Source organism: Grampus griseus (genome assembly GCF_964374135.1).
Source record: "Grampus griseus genome assembly, chromosome: 5".
NCBI classification, from domain to species: domain Eukaryota; kingdom Metazoa; phylum Chordata; class Mammalia; order Artiodactyla; family Delphinidae; genus Grampus; species Grampus griseus.
In genome coordinates, this window is record NC_138998.1 from 140786386 (window position 1) to 140814239 (window position 27854).

The 27854-nt window shown below is 55.7% G+C and overlaps 1 protein-coding gene across 3 annotated transcripts; it reads right to left on the minus strand.

The window, feature by feature from the left end:
* Positions 1-3682: 3682 nt before the first annotated feature.
* On the minus strand, positions 3683-27758 carry WDR4 (WDR4 tRNA N7-guanosine methyltransferase non-catalytic subunit; the record flags this gene model as incomplete). Of its 3 annotated transcripts, none has more annotated exons than XM_082655417.1 (11): positions 3683-4711; positions 5562-5631; positions 6309-6492; positions 7275-7339; positions 8767-8865; positions 14860-14920; positions 17400-17512; positions 18096-18252; positions 24668-24811; positions 25810-25875; positions 27620-27758. In XM_082655417.1, the coding sequence occupies 11 exons, from the start codon at positions 27706-27708 to the stop codon at positions 4515-4517; spliced, it is 1245 nt and encodes a 414-aa protein (XP_082511543.1). In that variant the 3' UTR covers positions 3683-4514. The 3 variants fall into 3 exon arrangements, with proteins under 3 accessions (XP_082511543.1, XP_082511544.1, XP_082511545.1); XM_082655418.1 differs by having other exon boundaries at positions 25810-25842; positions 27620-27708; XM_082655419.1 differs by lacking the exon at positions 3683-4711 and adding an exon at positions 5180-5251.
* Positions 27759-27854: the final 96 nt, after the last annotated feature.

The following is a 27854-nucleotide window of genomic DNA, read 5'->3' on the forward strand; positions in this document are numbered from 1 at the left end:
GCACGAGCCTGGGGCACTGCCTCTACTGGGGTCGACGCTGGGGTGCCTAGGGCTTCAAGGGTTCACTGTTTATTGGCTACTTTGAGGCTTAAAAGTGGGAATTAGGTTGTGGGAAGGGCAAAGCGAGGTCATTCACGCAGTCTGTTTATCTAGGCTATCAGGGCTTTCTGAAAGAGGAACCTTATGTACAGTAGACACCGTATTTCTGACAATTAAGACTAAAAACAGAATGTAAAATAGCTCATGAATAACTTTTATATAGACTGTATGCTAAAACACTATTTTTGCTGTATTTGGTTAAACAGACTATTCTCAAAATTTTATCTTTTTCAAACTTTTCAAAGTGACTACTGAACACTTTAAATTACATACGTGGCTCAGCTGAATTCCCACTGAAATCCAAAATTTGGAGGATAAGAAGAGATTGTCTACAAAAAACAAAAAGAAACCACTTTAAATATAAACACATACATAGGTTAGAAGGGATGAAAAAAGGAATTCCATGCTAACACTAACTTTTTACTTGGAGTGGCTGCATTCACAGGATAACCTACACTTCAGGACAAAGAATAGGACTAGGGACAGAGCGATATTTCAGAATGGTAAGGCATCATTCATCAAGATGACACACTACTCCTACGTGTGTACGCACCTAATATCAGAATCAAAAACCACTAGAACGATGGAAAGTTAGTTCCACAATTAGACATTTAACTACTGCTTTCAGTACGTAAGAGAGGTACACAGAAACCAGGAGGATGGCTGTGCTCCTGAAACTGGTAACAACCAACAGCATCACCAACTTGACCTGATGGACATTTACAGAACACGCCTCCAGCCAGCAACGATGGGACATGTTCTCTTCAAGGGCACATGAAACCACCACCATACTGGAGCATAAAACAAGGCTCAATAAATCTAAAAGGAAAGGAATCAAAGTATATCGAGACCACAATGGAATCAAAACCAGAAATCAATTTTAAAAATCTGAAGAAAACACATCCAACGTTTGGGAATTTAACCACACTTCCAAACAGCCCATGCAGCAAAGAAATCACAATGGAAATTAGAAAGAAAAATGCATGGCAACACGTACAGAACTCAAATCAGTGCTGCAGGAAACAAATCCACAGCGTTCTCTCCACACTGACACAAGAAAGACAGGAGGCCTCAGCTCCCCGCCACGGTGATCTACTGGCAGGCCTGAATGTCCCCACGACCGCGTGCCGGCTTCCCCCGGAGCGGTGATCCACGCTTTGTTAAGGCGCCTTTGCTGAGAACAGGGTCAAGGTTAAGCCTCGACACGAAGTGGGCTGCTTCACTGGCCCACACACAGCGGCCCATAACTCCAAGTCTGCCCCTTTGCAAAGTTAAACCTCAAAGGCTGAGCAAGAGAATGTACCGGTAGGGGTTGAAATGAACGAGGGTGGGTGGCGCTGTCCAAGTGCCTTCGGGCCAGCAAGGGCCCTCCCGAGAGAAACGCTTACGCGTGTTCCAGGACAGCGACCAGCTCGCTCCCCGCAGCCCAGAAGTGGGAACTACTCAAATGCCCACGTGACAGTGGGGTGAGCGCGCTGTGGTGTTTTCACACGAGGGAGCAGTGAGAGTGACCACCACAGCCGTACACAACAGCATGAGAGGCGGCGAACCAGCGCGTTGGGTCGGCCTGGCCTGGGGGTAGGGGTGGGGGGTCGGTGGTAACTGCCAGGAGGGAACCTGGGGACCACTCTGCTGTTGCTGAGCGTCCCGGCTCTGGCTGGGACTGTTACCCATTCCGGGCACACTTGCCAGCCGTACACTAGGATGAAAACGAAGGAACAAAACCACTTCAAATTCACAACTGTGGTGACCAGGTTTTTAAAAAATCAGTAAATGCGCCTGAACAAAGCCCAAGGAATCTCCCCAAACGCAAAACACACGGACACTGAGAAAGGACGGAAAATAGAGCTAAGTAAAGGGGTAGGAATGTCAGCTCAACTCCTCCGCCCCCGCGGCTCAACAGACGAACCCAAAGAAGCCGCTCTTCTCATCAGAGGACGATGGACCGGCCTTCTCAAGGCAAAGCCACGGAGGGAAGCAGGGACGCTGCTGCTACGGGTGAAGACGTAAAAGACGAAAACCCAGGAAATCCAACAGCTGGCTCCTCACGGGTCTGCGTTCCGCCAACCACGGGAGAAACTTCGGGGCAACCGGGGGCACATGAGCAGGAACGGCTCCTAAGTCAGGCTTCCAGCGAGAATTCAGCTCACACTCACCTGAGATTCGTTAAGGTCCTTTGATGGAGACGCTAGTTCCAGAGACGCGGACGGGGTTTCAGGACCAAGAAGAAGCCACGTCTGCCCCTGGGGCTGGGTGGAGCCAGGGCCCCCAGGAGGCGACAGTCCCAGAGGGAGGCAGCCCACCGAACGGGCACCGCAGCAGAAGAGAAGGCCGCTGCCTCCCTCCCCCTCCCCCCCCCACACCTGCTGCCGGGCCTCTAGCGGCCGAAGCCCGGGAACGGAGGCACGGATCACCAAGTGGGGCGGGGCTGTGTGGGAGAAGCAGCAGACCAGACCACAGTCTCAGTCAGCCCGTCAGTATAGCCTGGTCTCTGACACGTGCGTGTGTAGCTTCGATCAGAACGCAAGTAACTTTAAAGCAACCCCCGGAAAGGCGGGAGATGTTCGTGGCCCCTCTCACCTGTGCTCTGCTCTCCCGGACAGGCTGCCTGGCACTGCCGCTGTCGTTAAGTCTGAGCCTCCCCATCAGGTGCAAGAGGCCAGCCTCACACACCCCTCAGCGCCACCCCTGCTGCCCGGAGCTGGGACACCGGGGTTCTAGAGGCTGCTCCCCTAGCTGCCCTCAGGGACCACGTGGAGCGCGGTGAAATTAAGCAGTTCCTTTAAAACACTGCACAGACTTGAGAGAGCGCGCGGTAGGGACTGGCAAGGCTCTCTGCAGAGGACCAGAAAATCAAGGCTGTAGACTGGGCAGGCCACCCGGTCTCCGAGGCAACCATCCCCCTCTGCGGCTGCAGCCCCAAAGCCGACGTCGACCACCCCCAATCGAGCAGGCGTGGGCGCGTCCCGGTAAAATTTTAGTGATGGACACTCATCTCGAAATCTTTTGCTTTTGACTTTTTTCAACCTTTAAAAATGTAAAAACTACGCTTAGCTCACAGACCACACAAAACTGGTCAACAGGCAGCATGTGGCCTGCGAGCCCGTTTGCTGACCCCTATCTTAGACAAAGACACCAAAATGAACAAACCTAAATTGCTCCTAAAACCAAGAATTCAGAGCAGACTATTATCACAAACCCTTCCTGGGCCCGATGCGGTGCTCACGAGGTCAGGCTCCCCCTCCAGGACCATGGCCAGGGCACCCCACTCTGCCCTGGGGACCCCATTCCATCCCAGGCACACCCCCTCTGCTCTCCTTTGCCCGAGACAGCCCCCAGTCTGGGGAGGTCCTGATGTCCCTTGTGGGAAGTTACCCCGGGCGGTTCACAAACAGCACTGTTTTCAGATCAATGTTTAAAGTAAAATAAGGCACTTAGGAAAAGTTTGAAGCCTTGCAGCTTCTGATACACAAAATGATTTGTGTCCAAGTACCCTGTGAAACCCCAAACCAAAGAAATGTTTTTCTTCAAATCAAAAGGCAAATGTTTCGGTCGGAAACAGCGCACTCATCACAAATGGTTCCACTGAATATATTCTGAGATTAGCTCCAGGTGCTGCTGCTAAAATTTCTAGAAGCTACAAAAAAGCTCATCTTTATTGATCAGTAATTAGACTTCAGCCGACCCTCCTGCTCTGCAGCACGTGCACAAAGTGCAAGCCGAAATCAAACATACACAACATCGCCTGTCACTTCCCTGCGGAGTAAGCGTGCAGCCGGGCTTCTCTGTCCACACGCGTCGCGGACAAGCTCCCGTCTCCACCAGCGCCGGCGAGGAGCTCTCCGCACCCCGAGGGGCCTGAGCACCGGAGCCAGCGCTGCCCAGGGAACCGAGGACTTAACTCCCCTCAGGTTTACGGCCCCCGCGGCGCGCAGCCGCCTGCTGGACAGCGTAGTGGACCATCCAGGAGGGCGAGGGGACTGGAGAAAAGCGCGGGTGTGCACCGCACTGCTGGAAAGACATCCGTCCGTGTCCAGGCTCCCCTAGAGGAAGCCGCACGGACGAGCAGGAAAGGACAGCGCCACAGCTGCAGGGTGACGTGCCCTCCAGTGTGAAGGGAAGGGGCTTGGAGGCACTCACTGCTCAGGCATAGCGGCTCACACGCTGCATGGCCTCCCTCCAGCCAGAGGGCTCTGCTCAGCAACAGAATGTTCTAGAGCCCAGGGTCCCGCGTCCAGCTACCTGGCACGGCCCCAGGTGTCCGCTGAGTCGGGATGGACCTCGCCGCCCCCCAGCCCGAGTCGGGAATGAGGTCCCCCCTTTGCCTGCGTCAGGGCGCTGCGGGCAGGAGGGGCGAGCACAGTGTCCCGCCGCCCCGAGGCGCCGAGCACCCCCAAGGAGCGCTCCGAGCCGAGCTAGGACGAGCAGCTCCGTGGTGCGCGCCCCGCCTTCATCTTCTTGGTCTGCCCGTTGGACCCGCGCGGTGGCCCCCTGCGTCGCTTCTTCTCCAGCTGCTGCTGCAGCCGTTCCTCCTTCTTCTTCAGGTAAGTGGTCATGTTGTCGCAGGTGGCCTTGTAGAGGCTGCTGAAGCCACTGTCCGTGCCAGCAGAGCCTGTGCGGAACAAGAATGGGTGCCAGTGTGCCACAGGAGCGCAGGGGCTCTGCTTCTAGCGGGGGACGTGGTGGGCCGGAGGGACCCTCCTGTGACAGTGACCACCCGGCTCTCCGTGGACCTGTGGCGCCTCCTCTGGCATGGGCCCAAGGATGCCCACCTCCTGGTGGCCACACCTGGCTGGACCGAGGACTCGCTTATAACAGGACATGCGGGGCCCGGAGGTCCCCGGGAGGCCAGGTGCAGAGGCTGTGGCTGCGTCCTGTCGGCACCGCGCCCCTGCTCCTCTGCACTGGGGACTGGGGTGTCCTCCAGCCAACAGCCAGCGGGGACCTGAAATCTGCCAACCACCGAGCGGCCGGATACAGACCCCGTAGGGTCCACAGAAACAGTGGGACGTGCGGGCCGCTCTAGCGTCTATACACACCGAAGCTGCGTTTGCGTCCCCAGAGCTCGGAGGACCCAGGCCTCCATCTGGACGGTGGCTTGTCTTCCCAAGAAGTCTTCTGAGCAATCATTTCTTTATTCGAGTAAAGGCACCTGAGTTCCAGGGCTGAGTTAAAAGCACCCCCTGACACAGCCAGAAGCTGCGTCCCAAGAGCCTGCCTTCTGCCAATACAAACGGAGGGGCTCTCGGCACCTCAATCTCCGCTAAGGGAACCAACCAGGCCCCGGCTCACAGCAGCTCTGCTGTCCCGACGCGGACGCAGACACACACACCACACCCACCACAGGCCCTGCACCCTCACCCACAGAATAGCTTCCTGCTGCGTTCCGCGCTCTGGAACCAGCGTCCGCCCGCGCCCACGGCTGACATGACCCTGCAAAGCAGGCCAGGGCGGGTCCTCACCTTCCAACATGGCCCAGTTCTCGCGAAGGTGAGCACAGACCCTCTTCGACACAGCACTTTCAGGAAGAGACTGAGAAGACGAATGGAAAACCTTTATTGGAAAGAGGCCGGTGGACAGTGGTGACCCCAGTACTCACAGGAGGCGGAAAGGCCGCTCTCCCCGGTTCATCAGGCATGGCAGCGACCGCGGCTCGCCACGCAGGACTCCGCCCAAGGTGTCTGGAACCTGGCAGGTGCCAGCTGGCGGCACCACTCACTGCTAGTTTTCAGATAAAGACCCCCGAGCGAGCTGCCGGGCGCTCTGAGCACTCGTCGAGGCCGTGCAAGTTTGCAAAGGGCTCTGCGGGTGTCACCTGCTTCTCCCCATGGCACCTTAGACACAGGCCAGGCGGGAGGTGACATCCCTGCTTTACGCACGGCTCACCCAGGCCACCTGCAAGGAGGGGCCCCCTCACTGTCCAGCGGGACCACTGCCCCAGCGCAAGGCTGCGCCGAGGCTGCAAATGTTAAGGGCTTACCAACTGGGGGCTTTTCTCCTAAAAAGACGTGTCAGAACAATCACAGGAAATACATACCAATGACAGCAATTCACCCCGAGACACCCGTGCAGGCACCGTGACACTGAAGAACCCGGCCAGGCACCCAGCTCCCTGCACCCACGCCGCAAGCCCTGTGGCCGCTGTCCCCCAAGGACACAGCCGCTGGCACGGGCATAGTCGACGGAAACAGCGGGGCCGCCCATCTCACCTGCCACTGGCCGCCCACAGGCCTGCAGAGCACGAGGGGGGCCTCCCGGCAGTCCTGCAGGACCCACAGCCCCCGGGCCTCCTCGAAGGCGGCGTCCCACACTCTGTGCTGGAAAGTCAGCTGCTGCTGGTAGACCAGCTGCCGCCGGGGGACATCCAGCTGGAAGAGGCAGACCACGGGCAGCCTTCCCAGGGAGAGAGGGGACGATCACGACAGCGCCCACGGGGGCACTCAGCCCCGGGCCAGCCCCGCCAACACCTCAGCGGCAACCTCGGGACGCCCTGAGCCCGGAGCCCCCAGCCAAGCCACTCCCGCTTCCCCGACCCCGGGAACCGTGAGCTAACGAACACTCCAGTCCCGAAGTCCGGGGACAGCTTACTAGGCAGCAAAGTCGAAGCCGTGCAGATGAGACAGCCGCCCTGCCCGCCAAGCAGCGGACGGGACCCCGGGCCGCGCTCAGCCCTCCCCAGCAGGCTTTTTACCCTCTAATCCTGCGTCCTCATTTCCAACATGAGCTCAGCCGCCCACCCCAGGCCTGCTGTCAGGACAAGTGACAATGTGGGAGGCCCCCAAACGCCCCCCCCGGCACGCAGACAAGGCCCAGGAGGGAACGCTGAGTGGCCCGTGCCCCCCACATCCACCTCGTCAGCACCGCCAGCCCCCCACGGGTCTCCCGTGCCCCCCACACCCACCTCGTCAGCACCGCCAGCCCCCGACGGGTCTCTCATGCCCAGCTGGGACTGACTGAGGTGAACTCTACCACAGCCGACCCTTCGTTGGGATTCTATCTGCACAAAAGACCAGCCGGGGGCCACTGCTCCCTTTACCCTAGCGGATTAAGATGCAGCGCACAGAAAGGGAGCCGCCCGGCCCGCAGCAGCAGGGCTCGTAAAGCGAAGTTCACTGCAGGCAGACGCCGCGCCAGCGTCGCCGTCCAAGCCTCCCGAACGGGCCGCGTGGGCTCACCCGTCACACAGGAGCGCCACGCAGTCCTCCTGGCGCCAGTAAGTGATCCTGGACGCAGCGAACCTCTGAAAGGAAAAGCAGCGGCTTCAGGGGTGTCAGCCTGGCAGGACCTGACGCCGGGCTGCTCTGCTCCAACTGCGAGCATCGCTGCAGGACAGACGGTCCCCACGTGTGGTCCATGACAGGCAAAGAGAAGACACTGCAGGACTCTCTGCACACCAGTGAGGGCACAGCTCACAGGGAATTCCGACACACAGGGCAGACGGCAGAGGCCGCTCCGTGGCTCTGGCCCTCCCTCCGGAGCTGTGCCACATCTCCAAGGCCAATGGAATTGCTCAAAAAGGAGGGAGGACAGAGCACACGGGGAGGAAAGGAAGGCGTGCACGTGAGCGTCCACACGCTCCGGCAGAGGAAGCAGCCTGGGCTGGGAGCCAGCAGAGGCGCAGGGGGCACGGCAGGCCCACGCACAGCTCTCGGGGGCTGCCCTGGCTGCTGCTCCCCTCTACGCTTTCTCCTCGCCGTCCAGGGGCGTCAGGGGTGAGCAGAGCGCAGACGGGAAGAAGGCAGAACGAGCAGGCCTCTCTCTGCTGCAGCTCTAACGGGGGCACCGTGGCTGCAGAAACCCAAGGCGGAGGCGCGCACGGGGGCAGCCAGGGCAGCTGGAGGCCACTGACCCAGAGGGCCCTGAAGCCACTGGGCTGGGTGGCCGCGGCCCTGGGGTCCTGGGGCTCTGACCCACGTCAGGCCTACCTGCCCATGTGCTACAGAGAGGTCTCGGGGTGGACGAGAGAACCGAGAAGCCAAGGACGAGGGAGGAGAGCCCTTCAGTTCAGGCCCAGGTCTCGTTAGACACGCAGCAAAGCCCCGTGCCACGGGCTGCCACCCTGCGCATCATGACCCCAGCCCCCAGGCCAGCTCTGCAGGCCCTGGAAACGCGTGAGCAGACCCTCCCTCCCCACCAGGCCCAGCTGGGCCTCTGGAAGCTGCCAGAACCGTCCACGTGTGATCAGCTGGACCCCAGCCAAACAGGGCACCCGCCCGGGAGCATCAGAGCGAAGAACCCCGAGAGCCTGAAAGGCAGCCCACACCTTCTCCCCTGCAGATCCCCTGACAGCTGAAGGCTCAGATGACCTGACCTGGGGATGCACTGGCCAGTGCGCCATCCTGGGGGCATGAGGCTGACCCACGATGGACAGAGGTAGGGAATCCTGGGCATGCTCAGCTCCCCGCCAGGCACCACTATTTTTTCCATTTCCAAGCAGGATTAGAGGCCTTTCTGTAAATTAGTGTTTTGAATGCAAACATGGTAAGATATAAATTTTTTCCCATTTACATGACTAGGTGCCTTCAGAATTTGAAATACACGATTCCTCTCAAGCTGGAAGAAGTTTACATGGACAGGAAAAACACTTTTCCAACGTAAAACGAATTTTTTCCACAGGATCCATGACTGGAGAGACGCTCTATAAACCAGAGACAAACGTGAGGTTACCTTGTTGCTCCAGGGCTCCGCCGGCTCCTGCAGGCTGGGCAGGTGACAACAATGCAACTCGCGGCCGCTTCTGTACTGCCAGAGTCTCAGGGTGCGGTCCTGCACACACCAAGGACGGGTCAGCACCCAATGAGGCGTCCAGGCTTCACTGGGTAGTGGGAATAACTCAGCTACGTCCACTGCACCTCTCTCCCGGCTAAAGGCTCTTTGCTTAGAAACAACTGTGCAAAGCGTCGCACAAACCAATAAGTAAACATGGGTGACCCCACACAGCCAAATGGGCAAGGACACAAGACACCCTGTCACATGCCGGAGGTCAAAGACAACACCTGCTATGCTTGGGCTGGGAGTGAACACACACGCATGCACGCACGTACACACACGGACCCATCAATGAGCATGCATTCGCACAAGGAGAAACACATGGGGTTAATGAGCATGTGACACCTGTCCACACATCACTGTTTAAGAATGGGTGAAAAGAGGACATCCGTTTGTTACCCATGAGAGTGTCAACTGGCATGGCCTTGATGTGTGCTCCAAAAGTAACATAAATGCAAAAAAAGGAGGGTTTATCAGGAACAAGACAAAGATGCCCACTTTGGCCACTTTTATTCAACACAGTAATGGCAGTCTTAGCCACAGCAATCAGACAAGAAAAAGAAAAGGAATCCAAATTGGAAAAGTAAAACTGTTACTGTTTGCAGATGATGTGATTTTATATATAGAAAAGCCTCCACCAAAAGACTACTAGAAATAATAAATGAACAGAATAAAGTTGCAGGGTACACAATCAATGTAGAAAAATCTGTTGTGCTTCTACACACTAACAACAGACTAAAAGAAAGAAAAATTAAGAAAGCTACCCCACTTACAATTTATTTAGGAATAAATTTAACCAAGGAGATGAAAGACCTGTACTCAGAAAAGTATAAGACATCGTAGATAGAAACTGAAAACACAAACAAACGGAAAGATATTCCTGCTCATGGATTAGAAGAATTAACATTGTTAAAATGTACATTATTAACTAAAACAATTGAAGACTCACTCCAATCACTATCGAAATCACAACATGTTTCAAACATAAGACGAAAAAATCCTAAAATTTATATGAAACCACAAAAGACCCAGAATAGCCAAAGCAATCTTGAGAAAGAATAACAAAGCTAGAGTGTGTCACACTCCTTGACTTCAAACTATACTGCAAAACTACAATAATCAAAATGGCATGGTATTGACAGAAAAACACACACACAGATCAATGGAACAGAATTGAGAGCCCAGAAATAAACCCATGCACTTATGGACAATTTACAACAAAGGAGTAAAGAACATACAACAGAGAAAGGGCAGTCTCTTCAATAAATGGTGTGGGGTAAACTGAACAGCCATATACAAAAAAATAAAACTGGTCCACAATCTCAAACCATACACAAAAATGAACTTGAAATGGATTAAAGACTTACACGTAAGACCTGAAACCATAAGACTCCTAGAAGAAAACACAGGCAGTACACTCTTTGACATTGATCTTAGCAATATCTTTCTGAATATATCTCCTCAGGCAAAGGAAATAAAAGCAAAAATAAACAAATGGAACTATTTCAATCTAAAAAGCTTCTACACAGCAAGAGAAACGATCAACAAAAGGACAACCAACCGAATAGGAGAAGATATTTCCAAATCATATATCTGATAAGTGGTTAATAACCAAAACAGATAAGGAACTCCTACAACGCGACAACAAAAAACCTTTAAAAATGGGCGGAGAAGGGGCTTCCCTGGTGGCGCAGTGGTTGAGAATCTGCCTGCCAATGCAGGGGACACGGGTTCGAGCCCTGGTCTGGGAAGATCCCACATGCCGCGGAGCAACTGGGCCCGTGAGCCACAACTACTGAGCCTGCGCGTCTGGAGCCTGTGCTCCACAGCAAGAGAGGTCGCGACAGTGAGAGGCCCACGCACCACGATGAAGAGTGGCCCCCGCTTGTCACAACTAGAGAAAGCCCTCGCACAGAAACGAAGACCCAACACAGCCCAAAATAAATAAATAAATAAATTTATTTATTTTTTAAAAAAATGGGCAGAGACTATGAATAGACATTTTTCTAAAGACATACAGATGGGCAACACGCACATGAAAAGATGCCCAACATCACTAATCACCAGGGAAATGCAAATCAAAACCACAATGAGATATCACCTCACATCTGCCAGAATGACTACTACCAAAAAGACAACAAATGACAAATGTTGGCAAGGATGTAGAGAAAAGGGAACCCCCGTGCACTGTTGGTGGGAATGTAAACTGGTGCAGCCACTGTGGAAAACAGTATGGAGGTTCCTCAAAAAATTAAAAATAGGGCTTCCCTGGGGGCGCAGTGGTTGAGAGTCCGCCTGCCGATGCAGGGGACACGGGTTCGTGCCCCGGTCCAGGAAGATCCCACATGCCGCGGAGCGGCTGGGCCCGTGAGCCATGGCCGCTGAGCCTGCGCATCCGGAGCCTGTGCTCCACAATGGGAGAGGCCACAACAGTGAGAGGCCCGCGTACCGCAAAAAAAAATTAAAAATAGAGCTACCATATGATCCAACAGTTCCACCCCTGAGAAGAAAACAAAAAACACTAATTTGAAAAGATATACGCACCCTTCTGTTCACTGCCACATTATTTGCAATAGCCAAGATCTGGAAGCAACTGAAGTGCGCATCAACAGAAAAACGTGGTACACACACACACACACACACACACACACACACACACACACACAATACGTTACTGAGCCATAAAAAAGAATGAAATCTCACCATTTGCAGCAACGTGGATGGACCTGGAGGGTATTAAGCTCAGTGAAATAAGTCAGATGGAGAAAGACAAATACCATATGATTTCACTCATACGTGGAATATAAAAAGTAAACGAACAAAACAAAAACAAACATGCAGATACAAAGAACAGAGCAGTGGTTAGCAGAGGGGAAGGGGTGGGGGGAGGGCAAGATGAGAGAAGCGAGCCAACTGCACTGTATTGTGACGCATGGTGACTAAACTTTCGGTGGTGAGCACACTGTAATGTATAAAGAAGTCAAAATGCAACGTTGTCCACGTGAAACGTACACGTTATAAACCAACGTTACCTCGGTAATACAAAAAAGAGGAGAGGGTTATATTAAGGAACGTTTGTTACAACGCTCATTAAGACGGCAGGAAACAGAACCACACATCTAAGGAGAAGGACCAGGCAATGAGTGAAACGAAGCAGGGTCCACGCCAGCATCCGCCCCAGAAAAACCCCTCCTGTGAGTGGGATCCCTTTACTAAAACCAGACGTGCACAGGCCACACCCACCTGCGGAGCAAATACGGAGTCTGAGGAGAAGAACCTCCGTGTGACTTAAATGACCGAGAGAGAAAGAGGAAAATTAACTTCCCCCAAATGGTTAAGGCAGGAAGCTCCGGGTGCTGGGACGTGAGTATGAATGCCTTGCCGTCAATATGGCTGACAAACAGGGAGACGAACGCACGTCTACAGGTGTCCCCACTCGCCCCTAGTCCCCCCAGGCGACAAGGGGTGTTTTAGAGCAGAGCCCTACAGGACAAAGCCAATCACGGGTAGATGCAGACAGAACCCAGATGCTGGGGACAGATGATGGGAACAAGAGGCCTTGGTCTCGGGGACGCTGGGACACATGTAGAGAAGAGACACGGGGCCCCTCCCCACAAAGGGTGAAGACAGGACACCGAACCCCACCCCCATGAGAAAAGGAGGACTGACTGACCCAGGAGGGCTCCCACAGGGATGCAGCCGGGTGCCCGAGTCTGACACCCAGGCTCGCAAACCCAGCCCCAATGCCATAAGCGGACGGACCACCAGACATCGAGGAAAACCTCCAGCTGGAAAGGTGTGTGACACACAGGGAGGAAAGGAAACACACACGGGAAAATCCCTAAAAAAAAACACACGCCACAGCACCGCAAGGAGTCCAAAGTCTCCATTCAGGATGCAAGGATGGGGGCTATGAAGAGAGAACATCCCAGGGACGAGAAAGAGCCTCTTGGAAAGTAGAAACCACAGCGGAAATGAACACGCCCACAGAAGTCTGGAAAATAAAGTTGAGAAAATCTCCCCCAAAGAAGAACAGGGAGCAGGCACATGGGAGAAAACATATGAAAGGAAAGAATCAAGAGTCAGCGGGTCAAACATCCAACTGCACAAATCCCAGGAAGAGTGAGGCGCGGACGGCTCCAGAGGGAGGGAGCCTAAGGAAACTCCCAGGTCTGTGGACCTGAAGACTCAGAACGGACAGAGCCACTGACCGTGCAGCTAATTTCAGGGCCCCCATGACACCCCCGCCCTGCTCCATCGTTCTTCAGAGCACGGGGTGAGAAGGCCCCCAGAAAACAGCCAGAGAGAAGGGCGATCAGAGCCCACATGAAGGACCCAGACTCAATGGCCGCAGACTTCTCAAAAGAAAAAGCAGGCAGAAAACCAAGCAAACTAAAAACCAGAGAAAAGCCTGGAGCAAGGCTTGACAATCTGCAGGGAAACACCTGACTGAGCATCATACACCTGCCTGATAGCCGAGTGCTGGGGGCGGGAGAAGGGCACCTCCTGAAAGGCAGGCTCCTTCCTAACCACCCTCCCTCACCTTCAGAAAGCTGGCCCGTGACATGTACCCCAAACAAGGTCGGGGGGCACGTTCTGGAGACAAGGAGCCCACCAGCAAAGAGGGAGGGGACGCAGGCAGGACACTGCTGATGCCCACGCAGATGGCAGCAGCTGACACGAAGAAACTGCTCGTGCTTGTTTCTTGATGACTCGCATTGTTTGGAAACACCGGCCACCAAGAGGACACAGCCGAAGGCGCCCAGGGCCTGCCTTGGAGGCCACGGCGGGTGGAGTGCTAGTTTCCACTCTAAGCCTTACAGCAGCATCTGACTCTTTAAATAAACATACAATCTGCACTTCACAGCGTGCAGGGCACGCAGCATACCACGCCTGGGCCGGGTGGCCCGTGAGGAGGTAGGAAGGCAATGGGATGGGGCACCCAAGACGGCCAGCGCCAGCCCTACTGCAGTTCTGTAAGAAGGAGTAGAAGCAAAACGCTGGACTTGACAAAGCTAAGTGGTAAGACCAAAGGTGGTCACTACGCTTTTCTGTGTGGCTGAGTATTTTTTTTTATTGTAAAAGAGGCTTACAGCAAAATTCACAGAAACTGGCTATCTCTGGGAACTCCAGCACATTTATTTTCTTCTCTTGACTTTCACAAGTCACTTTCAAGAGAAGGGAAAAGTAAAAACCTGTGAGAAACCACACCTGGTGAAGGAAACAGGACGTGGCCACCGCCTGGAAGGCCTGCCTGTCAGGAGTCCATGAGGCCCCCAGCCCACCCCAGGCCCCTGAGTTGCATAAAAAGCTAAAGGGTGGAAAGACAAAGATAAAGGGCTGTGGGCAGAGCTTCTGAAAAGAAAAGAAGAACCAGAGCCAGTCAGGAACTCAAAACCTGCACTCCAGCAGAAGTACTGCCCGATGATCCTTCTGAAGAGTGTTCCTTAGAGAAAGGTGCCGCCAATCACCCAGCTGTTAAGGCTTCCGGCTCCTGGGACAGAGCTGCTGTACTTAGTGATCAAACTTCCACCAAGGCCAAGTGCCTGGCCCCTCTCCACGCGCTCACACAGGGGCGGCTCAGGGACAAGGGCTGAGAGCGGCAGGACCGGAGGGAACCAGGTCCCTCTGGGATTCGGAAAGGGCCGTCTACCAACCGTTCTGACGAGGTCATGGTGCTGTAAGGACCCCTCAGACCGGAGTCCCTGCACACCGGTTCTGGCTCAGTGCGTGCGCGCGCGCGCGCGCGCACACACACGCACACACACACACATGCACGCACGCACAGCCCTGGAGCAGCCGGCCGGCTCTACCCTGCAGACCACAAGCACCACCTAGTGGACGGCCACCCAGGAAAGGCACGTGCTGACCTCCCAACCACGCTGGGGACAGAAGACGGGCTGCTCGCTGACAGGTCCTCCCCCAACCGAGGCTCCAGGCTGCACCCCCAGCACGGGGAGCTGGGGCGCCCATGGGGAGCAGAGCACTTACCCCGGACGAGGACAAGAGCAGCTCGGGGTGGTCGGGCACCACGAAGATGCGACTCACAAACCTGCAGGTGGAGAGAGGCAGCGGGTGAGCCGGGCTGCTGTGACTCTGCCCCGCCCGTGCCACCTCGAAGCCTGACCCCAGCAGAAGCCGAGAGGGGTGGCATGACTGCGTGAGGAGCACGCCCCGTCCCTCGGGCCCAGAGGCAGTCCCCGGCCGTGCCAGCCAGGAAGGCCCCCAGGGTTCTGCCCTGCTCGGGAGCTGCCCAACCACGCGCTTCAACGGGGCCTGTGACACCAGGGCGACCTGCGAGCAGGGCCGGGTGGAAGGGGGGCAGCGCCACCAACCGCAGCCAGGGTCACACCCACAAGCCTCAGCGGAGCAGCCCAGCCCCCCAAGAAGGCAGCCTCGGGGCTGCAGGCGCGCACCAGCGTCTCTAACGCGACCACCCTGGGAGAGGGGCCCCCGTGGCTACCTCGCCTCCACCGGTTCCCATCCCAGCCGCCTGGAGCCTCACCCCGGCCTGGGCCCCGGCCTGGCTGCAGCCACCCTCCCTCCCCAGGACAGCCTTCCCCGAAGGCCCTCAAAAAGGAACAAGAACACGTTGCAGGATGAATGCAGCCTGTGTCCCCCGCAATGGCATGTCCACGACAGCGGGTACGAGCCACCTCGATGTGTTTACAGGAAAGGAGTGGAAACCACAGTTTCCAGGGCCTTCACCAAGACTCTTAAGGAGCAACAATTGGTCATTTATTCGCCGAAATATCCACTGACCACCTACTGCGTGCCAGGCGCTGTGCTGAGGGCTGCAGACAGCAGTGAGCAAACCTGACAAAGACCCCCCCCCCAAGTCTAGGACTCGGTGGGAGACAGGCCATAGGAGACCCGGGGTGTCCGCGGAGGCTCAGAAAGGCCCGTCCAGCAGAAACACGGCCGCAGCCATGACGTGAGTCACCAAGGGCACTTTACATTGGCTGATAACCACGCTAAAAAGGTAAACAGACTCAGGTGAGACTAATTTTAATACTATGTTTTGACTTAACTCAATACACCCAAAATGTTATCATCTCAACCTGCAATCAATGTAACAAATTAATAATGAGCTATTTTTACACTGTTTTTTCACACTGTCTCTGGAATCAGGCGTTTGACACTAACTACTGGCACCTCTCACCTGAGACCTGGCGGCTCATGGCTCTGAACTGGCCGGCACAGGCTGAGAAGCCCAGCAGGGAGGGGCCGGGGGGAGGGGCGCTTCCTGAGAGGGCAGGTGGCATCGGGCGGAAAGCTGAGTGAAGGAGGGCGCTGGGCAGCGTGGGCAAGAGCTTGCCCGGTGGAGAAAATGGCACATGCAAAGGCCCCCGAGAGACGGCAACGGGGCGGGGGACTGGCCGGCCACAGGAACTCTGCTCGCAGGATTACTAGACAACTGAATAAAAGCTAAAACAACGCTATCGTGACGTACAAAGCCAGCAACCATCGCCCTTTAGGGTCAACGTTCCATTCAAAAACCAGGAAACAGGAGCGATCTCAGAATTGAATTAAATCCCTCCAATTCTTCCCCTGCCTCAAATAACGCAGTTTAAAACACTTCAGCCAGTTAAACTAAGTGCTTTTCCTTCCTGCAAACTGTAATCAGCCTTTTGCCTCAGAAGAGCGACATTCTTCAGAAACGCCACCCTCACATGACGTCAAACTTCACTTACTAAAGGAGCGCTCACTTGCCAGAAGACAGATCACAGAGCAACAACGCCTGCCTGGACGATTTCAATTGCTGAAGCCTGTTCCTCGTCCCCCGACACACCCCCACTGACCGCTGACTCTACTGCCGGGCGCTGAAGGGCATCGATGCTGGCCTGCGGTGACCACGCACTGGGGACTGAGACCTCGGTACCACCAAGAAAACCTCTGGGAAATGCATTCTGAACAGGGAAGGAGGTCCTGAAGGTTCTGAAGCCCTGGGACCAGGGGTGAGCTAGACGGGGCCCATGAGGAAGCAAACCGATGCAGGCCAGGCATCCAGGCTGGTCCCCTCCTCCCAGGAGGCACCTCTCACTTCGCCACCAGCTTCCCCAGCTGAAGGGTCCACCTGCGTTTCAAACCTGAGCCTCCCTCTGTGGAGGGTGAGGGACTCACTCGGTGGGGGTACAGGGACGGGGGACACTCACTAGTTGGGGCGACGGGGATGGGGACACGGTGCGGGGACAGGGGCCACTCGGTCGGGGGACGGGGGACACTCACTAGGTGGGGGGACAGGGATAAGGTCACTCACTCAGTCGGGGGACAGGGGACACTCACTCAGTGGGGGGACGGGGGACACTCACTCGGTGCGGGGACGGGGGACACTCACTCGGTGTGGGGACGGGGACGGGGGACACTCACTCAGTGGGGGGACGGGGGACACTCACTCGGTGCGGGGACAGGGGACACTCACTCGGTGCGGGGACAGGGGACACTCACTCGGTGCGGGGACGGGGGACACTCACTCGGTGCGGGGACGGGGGACACTCACTCGGTGTGGGACGGGGACGGGGGACACTCACTCGGTGTGCCCGAGGCAGAAGGACTCGATGTTGTGCGGAGCCGCAGCCCAGCTCACCCGGATTTTCTCGTCCCGGTCGGCAGTGAGGACATAGCGGTCGTCGGGACTCACGGCCTGTGCACGAGGGTTAGAAGGGGCGGGTCAGCATGGCCGGCTCCCCACCACCACCCCAGGCCTCAGCTCACGTGTCCCCCGAGGGCCACAGCTGCCCCACACCTGCTCCCGCCCCAGCCCGGCTGCGCCCACTCCCGTCTCCGGCACCTGGTCGCCTTCCTCTCCTTCCTTTCACGTGTCCCCATGTCCAGCCCGCCACTGAGTCCTGGTGATCTGTCCTTCACAACCCCCCCGGTTCCTGTGAGCCCCTGCAGGGTTCCACCCCGCCCCCGCCGCCCCTGGCCGCAGCCAAGCCCTCGTGGGCCTCTCGGGGTCCCTGGGGGCGCAGCTCGTGGCTCGGGGGCTGCGAGGACGCCTGCTCTTTCCACACCCTTCCCCCTCGTCTCCCCGACCTGGGCCTCCCCCACGTCTAGACCACGCAGCTGCCCCTAACTTGACCGTCCTCTTTCAGCCTGCTGCCAGCTTCACCTCTGAAATCGGGGCCCTGCCCACAGCAGAGCCCAAACCCGCCCACCTGGCACACAGGCCGCCCCCTCCTCGTCCCGAGCCGGACTGTAGCCAATGAAGCACGTCGCCCACGTACCACATCCAGCAGCATCGACAGGTGTCCCAGTTCAAGCTTGCCGCTCCCGTGCGGCTCCAGCACCGAAAAGGAATAAACGTCCCCAGACTTGTCTGCTACCAGAACCTTCTCCTCAGAGGCCGTGAAGGTCAGGGCTGTGCACCTCCTCACCACAGTCCTACAAGGCCAGAGAAGCCCACGGTCGCCTCTACGGGTCGTCGCCAGGGCCGCCCGCTGACCCGCAAGGCTCCCGCCATGTGGCAGCTACCGAAGACGGTGCCAAAAACATAAGGGATGGAAACAGAGCCAAGGCCTCCGACAAAACTTACTTTCGCAATATCTTTTCTTCTAAAAATGTGCTAATGGCAGAATCTGAGCGGTGGGTTTCTACGTGGCCAATGTGAGACCCGCTCAGCCTGACGGTGTGTTTGAAGGCTGTCCTGATAGAGTGCTGGGGGCGGGGCTCTCCGGCCTCCCCCGCGCATCGTGCGTGGGGGGGGGACACAACAGCAGCCAGCTTCCTAAACGCCAGTGCGCTCTGGGCCGCGACCACAGCTGCGGAGGGCCCTCCTGCCCCTGTGGCTTCCCATCCAGGACCCCGCCCTCCGCGCCGCCCACCCACCGCCGGCTCTGCCGCCTGGACCGGGATCCTGCACGCGCTGCTCGTGAGCACACGGGAGGGCTGCGATGCTGAGAGCTGGGGGCGCATCACAAGTCCAAATCCTTGATCCGGGGCCACAAGAGCTGTCACGTCTGCGAGCTGGTTCAGTAACGACATCAGCCACGAGGAGCAAAACCGCAAGTGGTGACACAGGCCCCACCGCCGGCCCGCTCGCCCCGGGTCGGGGTCATGCCGGTTCCTCCTGTTACCATTTTTCATTTTGTTTCTACTGGGACGTCTTCCAGGTAGCAAACTAGGCTCTCTAAGCCTAGTTTGGAGAGACAAGGTGCCCGTATTTTTCATCCTACGTTAGAGACAAGCCATAACGCTGCTTTACACACAAACGCCTTCCGTTTATCTACACGCGTGGCCTCTTCACAGAAGGGCCGGCCTCAGCTTTGCCGTCACCCGAGGGCTGGAAGGAGACCCACTGTCCCCATAAAGAGCTAACGTCCGTGCAGACGACACCCAGCTCACAGCAGCCGGACTCCAGACGTCAGCCTGAAACGGAAACTGAACGTTACGCCCCCCCACGCAGGGCCCATCAGAGCCCCGCCCGCCTTCCGCCTTCCCGCCTTTCGGGAGGGAGGGGCGAGAGGACAGAGGAGAGAGCGGGAGGCCCTGCTGGGTTCCAGGCGCCGCCACCGGGCTCGGCTGCTGCTGGACGGCCCCCACTCCTCGGTCCCGTGCAGCCCGGCAAGGAGGCGTGACGCCATGAACGTGGGGAAACAACAACAAGGAAAGGGAATCAGACCCCAGGTCAAGACTGATCAGAACTCGCACGGCCTGTGCTGCACCAGCAACACAGCTGCACAGCCTAACGGGCCCACTGAGCATCTGCGCGGAGCGCGGCCACGGCCTGGGGGGGCCGGAGGGGGAGGCACGACCTCCTAGGGGGCACCGGCCTAGGACAGTCCTCGGGAGGCAACAGGCTTGCATCCCAATGAGCTCACCCACCCCAGGAGGAAGTGAGCCCTCCAGAGCCGGCCCCCTCCCCACTGCAGCCCCCCCATTCCTACTCGCATCTCGCCCCTTTGTCCTCTGCTAGCTGGGGGCTTCCAGCTTCTCAGGCTAAACCGTCCTGGCAACGATTCCAGGACGTGGCTCAGCTGTGCAGGACAAGTGTAGGAATTGGGACCCGTGGGCATCAGGACACAGGTGGCGGACAGCACCGTCGGTGGCTGGCCATGCCACCCCAGCAGAACGAGCCCCGGGGGCACCAACCTTCGGCCTCCGCGGGGTCTGGGGCCTCAGCACTTTCCCTCGCTCCACAGAGTCACTGGGTTCAAGGCCCAGGCCCCCCCAGGGTGGGTGTGGCCCCCTCCTCCCTGCCAGGGACAGAGGAAGGGCCGCTAGAGCGAGCTCTGAGCCGTGAGCAGGTCCCACAGCCGCTCGGGGCCCTGGCCGGTCAAATGTGCATGAACTGGACGTCAGATGTACTGAGGGTGGGTGCCGTTCTGAGGGGGCCCATCAGATCCCAAAGGGGTCTGTGCCCCAAAGGTGAAGAGCTGCTGCACCCCCTCCAGGGTGACGTCCACTAGACCAGCATGGGGGGGACCGCCCACTGCATGTCATCGCCCCGGCGACTTCAACTCACCCTGCTCTCCCGCAAAAGCGTAATCAGAGAGGAAAGGCGCTGAGCTCAGGGTAAACGCACAGGAAAAGGCAACGGGAGACACGCGACCCCTGCCCTGGGCTCGCCCCGGCCCAGCCCCTTGGCCCCATTATCCAAAGGCTGCAACACGAGGGAGGTCCTGCAGTTGTAATCTGGTTCCTTAATTTTTTCCAATCACATCATGCCTTCCACACCACCTAATGCAAGCATTTCCTACACAAAGTTATTCTGTTGATATCAACTTAAAAGCCAAGAGAGAACGACTAAAGGGAAAACACCCAGCACCGAGACCGCTAAGGTCTACGGCCCCGAGCGTTATTGGGTCTCACGTGGAAAGAAGCCCCGACACACAACCTTCCAGAGACAAAACAACACAGCACCTTCCCTTCAGTCCACACCCACAGGCCTCGGGGTAAGGGGACCCAGGCACGGTCACGGGGCCAGGCGTCTGAACACCCGCCCTGCCCCGCGCCCGGGGAGGCCTCACCTAAACTCTCTCATTAAGAAGCCCGACGCCACGCAGACCCCTGCTCCCTCCTCAGACCCTGCACGAGCCAGGACCCTTCTAGAACAGCCAGAGCCCCGCAGGAGTGATCAGTGTGACTGCGAGGGACCCAGGGGTCAAGAGCCCTAACAGTGGGCACACCCCCTCGGTGAAGAATCACCCTCATCCAAAGAGAGGTCAGGCCCGTGGCCTCACGGCCTGGGAGGAGGTGATCTCTAGGACGACAAAACAGGTCTCCAGGGGCAGAAACAGATCCCGCGAAGAAAGTGTCGCAGGGGGAAGGCAGGTGCCACGCGGTGTCTCCCACTAGGGATCTCTTGATGATGAGATTCAGAGTGATTTGTTTTTGTTCCCACTTTGGCCTTCTCTGAGGTTCCCAAATTTTTACATGAACCACAAAAATTCAAGGGGGAGAATGGAAAAAATTGCTGTGGTAGGAAACCACACTGCTCCAGGGACCAGACAGGACACCTACGAACCTGCCCTCAGCTGCCCTCCCGCAGACCCCACAGGGGCAGGTCTGCACACAAGCACGCCCGTGGCAGCTCTGGACGGCGGCCTGGGGGAGCCTGTCGGCCGAGGCTCACCCGTAGTATCTCGCTCAGCACGCGACGCTATGTGGGACGGCCGGGTGACAGGGCAGCTGCAGTGGATGGACTCGTTTAACACAAATGGGAAAAACCCAAGTTCCCCAACAGAGAATCAAAGGGAAAAGGAACCACCACCCCGCAGAAAAGCAAAGGGCGTAAGACAGCTCACAAGGTACAAGCAGTTCTTCAGGGTAAGGCTGCTCTCCTCACTCCTAACGAGGCAAGCACGCAAGGTCCCACTTTTCTCTCACACGGCCCCAGGCCCAAGGTTAGATGCTACTCAGCGCTGGGGGGTGCGGTGTTTGCTCCTGCACCCCGGGGGTAAAGGGAAAACCCCTTGGGAAGGCAATTTGTGATCATCGACATAATTTACAAATACACATCTTCAGACTTGGCAATTCAGTTTTGGCAACTTTTACAGATAAATGAGAAAAGTTACGTCTGAGAAAATATGATAATTCACTGAAGCACTTTTTGAAAGAGCAGAACAAGCGAAACGCAGGTAAGAAGCGTCCATGAAGAGGGAAGGTCAAGAAAACGACGGGACTGCACGCAGTTGCTACTCTTCACAAAGTACTGACCAGCACAGACATCTCTGCCATCAGCTCCATCGGGTGCACCTCCAACACGCCCTTCAGTCCTGAAGACCACAAGTCTCCTCTGACCCAGGCCTGATCCCCTGGGTCCTCTGATCGTTGCCCAGGTCCCCTCGGCAACCTGGGGGTCAGACGCAGATTTCCGGATGTCCCTGGAGGGCGATCAGAGCTCTGATACATCCCGCTGCAGGCAGAATCAGCGTGCATGTCCCCAAGGCACCCTGGGGGGCGCACCAGAAGCACCGCCGGACAGCCTTTACTTTAGCAAAAGAACTACTGCCAGATTCCTTTAGATCGTTTGATTTCCATCTTTTGGGGCAAAGCCCCCTTTCTGAGAATCTGACGTAAGGTATGGAGACTCCACAGACAAAAGTCAGCAGTCAGGGTCAAGAAAGGAGATTAACTACTGTTACGGGCTGAACTGTGCCCCCCCCCCAAATTCATGCTGGAATCTAAACCCCCCCCTCAGACCTCAGAATGTGGCTGTATTTGGAAAGACAGCCTTTAGAGAGGTGATTCAGGTGCGATGTGGCTGTCCAGGTGGACCCCAATCCAGTGTGATGGGCACCCTTACAAGAGGAAAACAGCACACAGAGGGATGACCATGTGAAGAGACAGCAAGAGGGTGGCCATCTACAAGCCACGCCCAGGAGAAACCAATCCTGCTGACACCCTGATCTTGGACCTCAGCCCCAGAACTGTGAGGACTAAATACCTGTTGTTGAAGCTGTGGTGTTCGTTACGGCAGCCCTGGCTGCCTCATCAGCCACCATCACCTGCCATCCCTGTCGCGGGCCTGCCCTGCCGGCTCCCTACAGGTTGTGGAAGCAAAACCAAGGCTACCCGCAAGGATCCCTGTGGGGGAGCTCAGGGTCAGAAACCCCAACGTTCCCGGCAATGCTGAACCCCGAAAACACAGGACATCGTCTGTGCTCTAAGTGACCCGCTGATGTTCCGGCTGTGTTGGCAGGAAGATGCTGCCTCACAGGCCTCTCCGGGTAAGGGTGATGTGAATTCACATCGGCAGGAAGGAGCAGTTCATCATCAATGATCCTGTGGCTACACGGCAACACACACTTAAAAGTCATTCTGGGGCTGGAAACTGTAACTGACTGTGCGCGGTAGCTGGAGGGCGCAGGTGCAGGGAGATTCCCCGTACATCCTTTTAATTTTCTGTTTTAAGCTTTTAAAACATGACCATCTATTGCCCACCTAATACACAAAAACACGTATAAGGTAAAAACGAAGTAATGTTACTGGACTTTATTTTTAACCTGACTGGAATCGAGGGCAGAGTGGGTCCTCCTTGCTTTTGATGCCACCTGGAATCTGGCTTTTTATCCGTCCCTTAGCAAATAAGATGAGATAGAAATCTTAGAAGTGTAGCTGTCCCAATACAGGTGTGAGTCGGCTACAACAGGAAATTCCTTGACCTTGGCCCTTCAGTAGTTAGAGCGTTATAACCCCGCACACGTTTATCTCTGATTATGAAAGGGCAGTTAAACCCTGCAGCCCGCAGGGAGGCAAGAAGAAGGGGAAGGGCCGGCTCTGCTCCGTGTGGGTGTTTCCATCAATGTCAAAGAACAATCAAAATAAAGCCCGCCTGCACCCTCCTAAGGAAACAGAGAAGGTGCAAGTTAAGAGAGTATCAAAGCCAAAGGGCATTTACATCTGCCCCCAGCCGACTGTCAGCATCACCCACCTCCTCTCCAAAGACAAGGAAGCTCTCGGGAAGCAAGCGCTCAGAAAACCACAGTGCCCCCTCCCTTTGAGGAAATGATGGAGAGAGATGCAGGAGAAGAATAAAAAGTCAGAAGAGCATGCACAGGACTTTGCTGGGTAAGAGGAAACACCCAGGCCCAGTGACAGCTGTGTTCCTGCTGAGTTACTGACATCGTCTCCCATCAATGCTGAGCCCGCAGCCCTTGAGATACTCAAGTAAGTGCACCGACTTAAAAACTCACCAAGTTAAAACCGTGGCCCAGGGCTTCCCTGGTGGCGCAGTGGTTGAGAGGCCGCCTGCCGATGCAGGGGACGCGGGTTCGTGCCCCGGTCCGGGAAGATCCCACATGCCGCGGAGCGGGTGGGCCCGTGAGCCATGGCCGCTGAGCCTGCGCGTCCGGAGCCTGTGCTCCGCAACGGGAGAGGCCACAGCGGTGAGAGGCCCGCGTACCGCAAAAAAAAAAAAAAAACGTCGCCCAGGTGCCTTAACTTACACGAAGCCCCCGACACACTCCCAGGGGGCATGCTGGCATTCTCTATTTCTGCCACCACAAGACTGGAGAAACAGTGTTTGGAAAGCACGACGGCACAGTGGCCAGGGGCACAGACTCTGTAGCCAGTGACCAGGACAGGGCCCAGCTGAGCTGAGTAACTGGAGCTGCTTCAAAGCTTCCTGAGCAGCGGTGTGGGTGAGAACACCGCCCCGCCCCGCGCCGCCCCACTCACGGGCCTGGTATGAGAATTAAATCAGTTAACACAAGTACAGCTCTCGAAACGGCTCCTGGCACAGAACTGGTGCTCTGTGTTAGCTTCTTACACTATCGCTACTGTCACTATTGTTATTGGCATGCAAGTGTAAGCCGTGCGTTCAACAGCGTAGTGATTCCACGTTAGCATTTCATACCTGACACTCAGACATTGCCATGGTTTTGTACGGAAAAGAATCAGACGCTTACTGTCATCAGTTAAAGCGAAATAGCTGCCGGACGTGGAGAAGGTGGACGCCAGAACCGTGTCACTCCCCTTATCCACGGGCTGTCCGTCCTCCCTGAGAAAGAGAGGGGGCAAGTCAGGCCTTACCTCAGCAAGTGAGGCTGTGTCCTCCAGCCAGCCCTGTGCGTTTATAACGCGATCGGACGTGGAAAATGTGATGAGGTTCACGTAGCCAGAACATAAAACATATTAAGGGGACACGGAGAGGTTAAAGACCACTCTAATTTTTAAGGAGTAAAGCTAATTAAACAGAAAAGTCTCTCAGCATGCACACCAGAATCCCAAGGGCTGAGCTGCAAAGACCCTCAGGGGCCCACTCCCTCAAGGACATGAACTGATCTACAACTAGAGGCAGGGATCAAATCATATTAAGAAAAATAAAGTGGGCCCCAAGCCTGATTCTTCTAAAGAAAACCACCATACAGAATGACCGTACTCTGAAAACAAACCTATGGCTACCAGGGGGGAAAGGTGGAGAGGGATAAATTGGGAGATTGGCATTGACATATACACACTACTATATATAAAACAGATAACTAATAAGGACCTACTGCAGAGCACAGGGAACTCTACTCAATATTCTGTAATGACCTATATGGGAAAAGAATCTAAAAAAGAGTGGATATATATATATAGATGTACAGCTGATTCACTTTGCTGTACACCTGAAACACAACATTGTAAATCAACTGTACTCCAATAAAAAATTTTTTAAAAACCATACTCTACTTTTATCTTTCAATTAGCTAAAGTTAATTTCATATACCTGCTTTCAATGCATTTAAAATTGCCCTGTTATTTCAAAGTGCCAATAAAATAGTTAATTACTGACAAAAACGAATTTAAAGTATTTTAAAAACTGCTAATATTCTTAATGCTGAATTTGAAAGGTAGTTCCACATTTCTCTCCTGAGGTGGTCCCTGGTTTATCCACACAGCCGGGTAACAGAAATGAAGAATTCAGCAAATAAGACAGCAGCTTACTCCTTAGACTGAACGGTCCCATTATTCAAACCATGCATCAGCCCTGAAGAGGCTCCCCTACCATCTCACCCTTTATGCTCTTGTGCCTCCTTTTCTGCAGCACTGCAATCATATATGAAGAGGCTGTCATCATCACTAAAGAAAAAAATAACAAAAACATTTTAAAGGAAGCACTTCGGTAATTATAATGTTCATTTCTTTTTTTTTTAACCTGGATCAAAACAGTATTTGCATACTCACTAAGTGTCTTATCCACAAGAAACTGTCTCCATAAGATATTTCAGGGAACAGTTAAGGAGCTTTATTTGCTTAACCTATTTATATTTGCCATACATAACTGATATGGTCTGTCCATAAAAGTCAGTTAAGTGAAATAAATGAAGACAAAAATTCAACTGGAAGTAATATACCGTCCTTTGATAACCAGAACATCAGTGCAAGATGGCTATGTAAGAACAAGTTATATTCTGATGGTATTGAGTTTTCAGAGGGTCTTTTGTACCCGTTTAAAACCGCCATTACTTGTTCAGAAAAATGTCTCATCTGCCCCAGAAAAGCTCCCATGGCTGCCAAGCATTTACCAGTATAGAAGCTGCCCACCTTCCCTATCAGACCCTGAGCTCCCCCTCCAGTGCCTGGCACAGAGAAGACATCGTGCAAATTTATAGCCTTTAAAGTGACTGCAGCCAAACTCTTTTCACGTGGCACACTGCAGCGCAGGAAGCGAAACAGTCCTCCAAGCCAGAAACTGTGCCAGCCAGCCACTAGATTTCCTCAAAAGGTATGGAATGAAGCAACCAGATGGAGTCTAATTTAGCCGTCTCTCACTGTGGCATGTGTTAGACCCCGAGGCTCTAAAACAAAATAACCTGGGCCAGACAAGAGGTTTGTGAATAAATGTGTGAAATCTAAACTTAACATCTTATTGGATCTCTGAAACCAAACACTGAACAAAGAACACAGAGAGTATCTTTACATTTGAGAGACACATTGTTTCACGTATGGAAGAATCAAAACTACCCTGGGAAAGAAAACGGGGGCCGAAACTTACCACTACTAATATCCAAGAAGCTCCTGGGTCAAGACTATTCGATCAACAAACATTTACTGATTTAAAAATCCCGGGAACGATAAGGAAGGAGCGTGAAATTAGGGAAAGCAAAAGCAAGACCTTGTAATGGGCCACTAGGGAGGTGCGCGCAGTGGCTCTGGAGTACCCCCCGAGCGAGGAGGTGTCAGATAAAACCCTCCAGCCCCGAAGGGCAAGTAGGGCGGGGTCGAGGGATGTGGGCTGGGAGGAGGAAACAGGCACCTACGCAGGAAGAGGGAGGGGAGAGAGGGGGTACGCCGAAGTTGGTGGCCGGGAGTAAAGCCCTCTCCCCAAGGGCTGCCTTCCACCCCTCTCTCCAGAGAGAGTCTGACCAGCGTCCCCCAGACCCCGCAGAGCCCGGAAGTGTTCCACCCCTCTCTCCAGAGAGGGTCTGACCAGCGTCCCCCGGACCCCGCAGAGCCCGGAAGTGTTCCACCCCTCTCTCCAGAGAGGGTCTGACCAGCGTCCCCCGGACCCCGCAGAGCCCGGAAGTGTCTCGCGCCGAACCCTCAAAGAGCGCCGCAGACCCGCCGCGGAGGGCGCGGGGCCCTGGGCAGGCGGCTAGGGGGCCCCTGGGCGGGTCTTGGGAGAAAGGCGCGGAGAGCGGACATTCCGCGGCGCAGGCACGCGGCCGGGCCCAGGTGGCAACGGAGAGCTCACAGGTAGTAGCGGGGCTCCCCGGGGTCACCCCAAGGCGGGTGCAACCCCGGCTGTGCGGGAGAGCCGGGGTCTCAGGGCCCCGACGCGCGACCGCAGCCTTGGCTCCCGCTCCAGGCCCAGACCCCTCACCTGCTCGAAGTGGAGGTGGCCAGCAACCGGCTGCCGCCCCGCACCACCAACTCATGCCCGCACAGCGCCAGCCCTGCAGAACCCGCCATGTACCCACCCGCCGCGCAGCTACCCACGTGCGCCGCCTAGCGCCTCTTCCTGCCAGCGCCGAAAAGTGACGTCAGACGTAGACGCCGCGAGGAGACGTCATCCGGGCTGGCCCCGCGAACGCGCCAGCCCCGGGCATGCGCAGAAG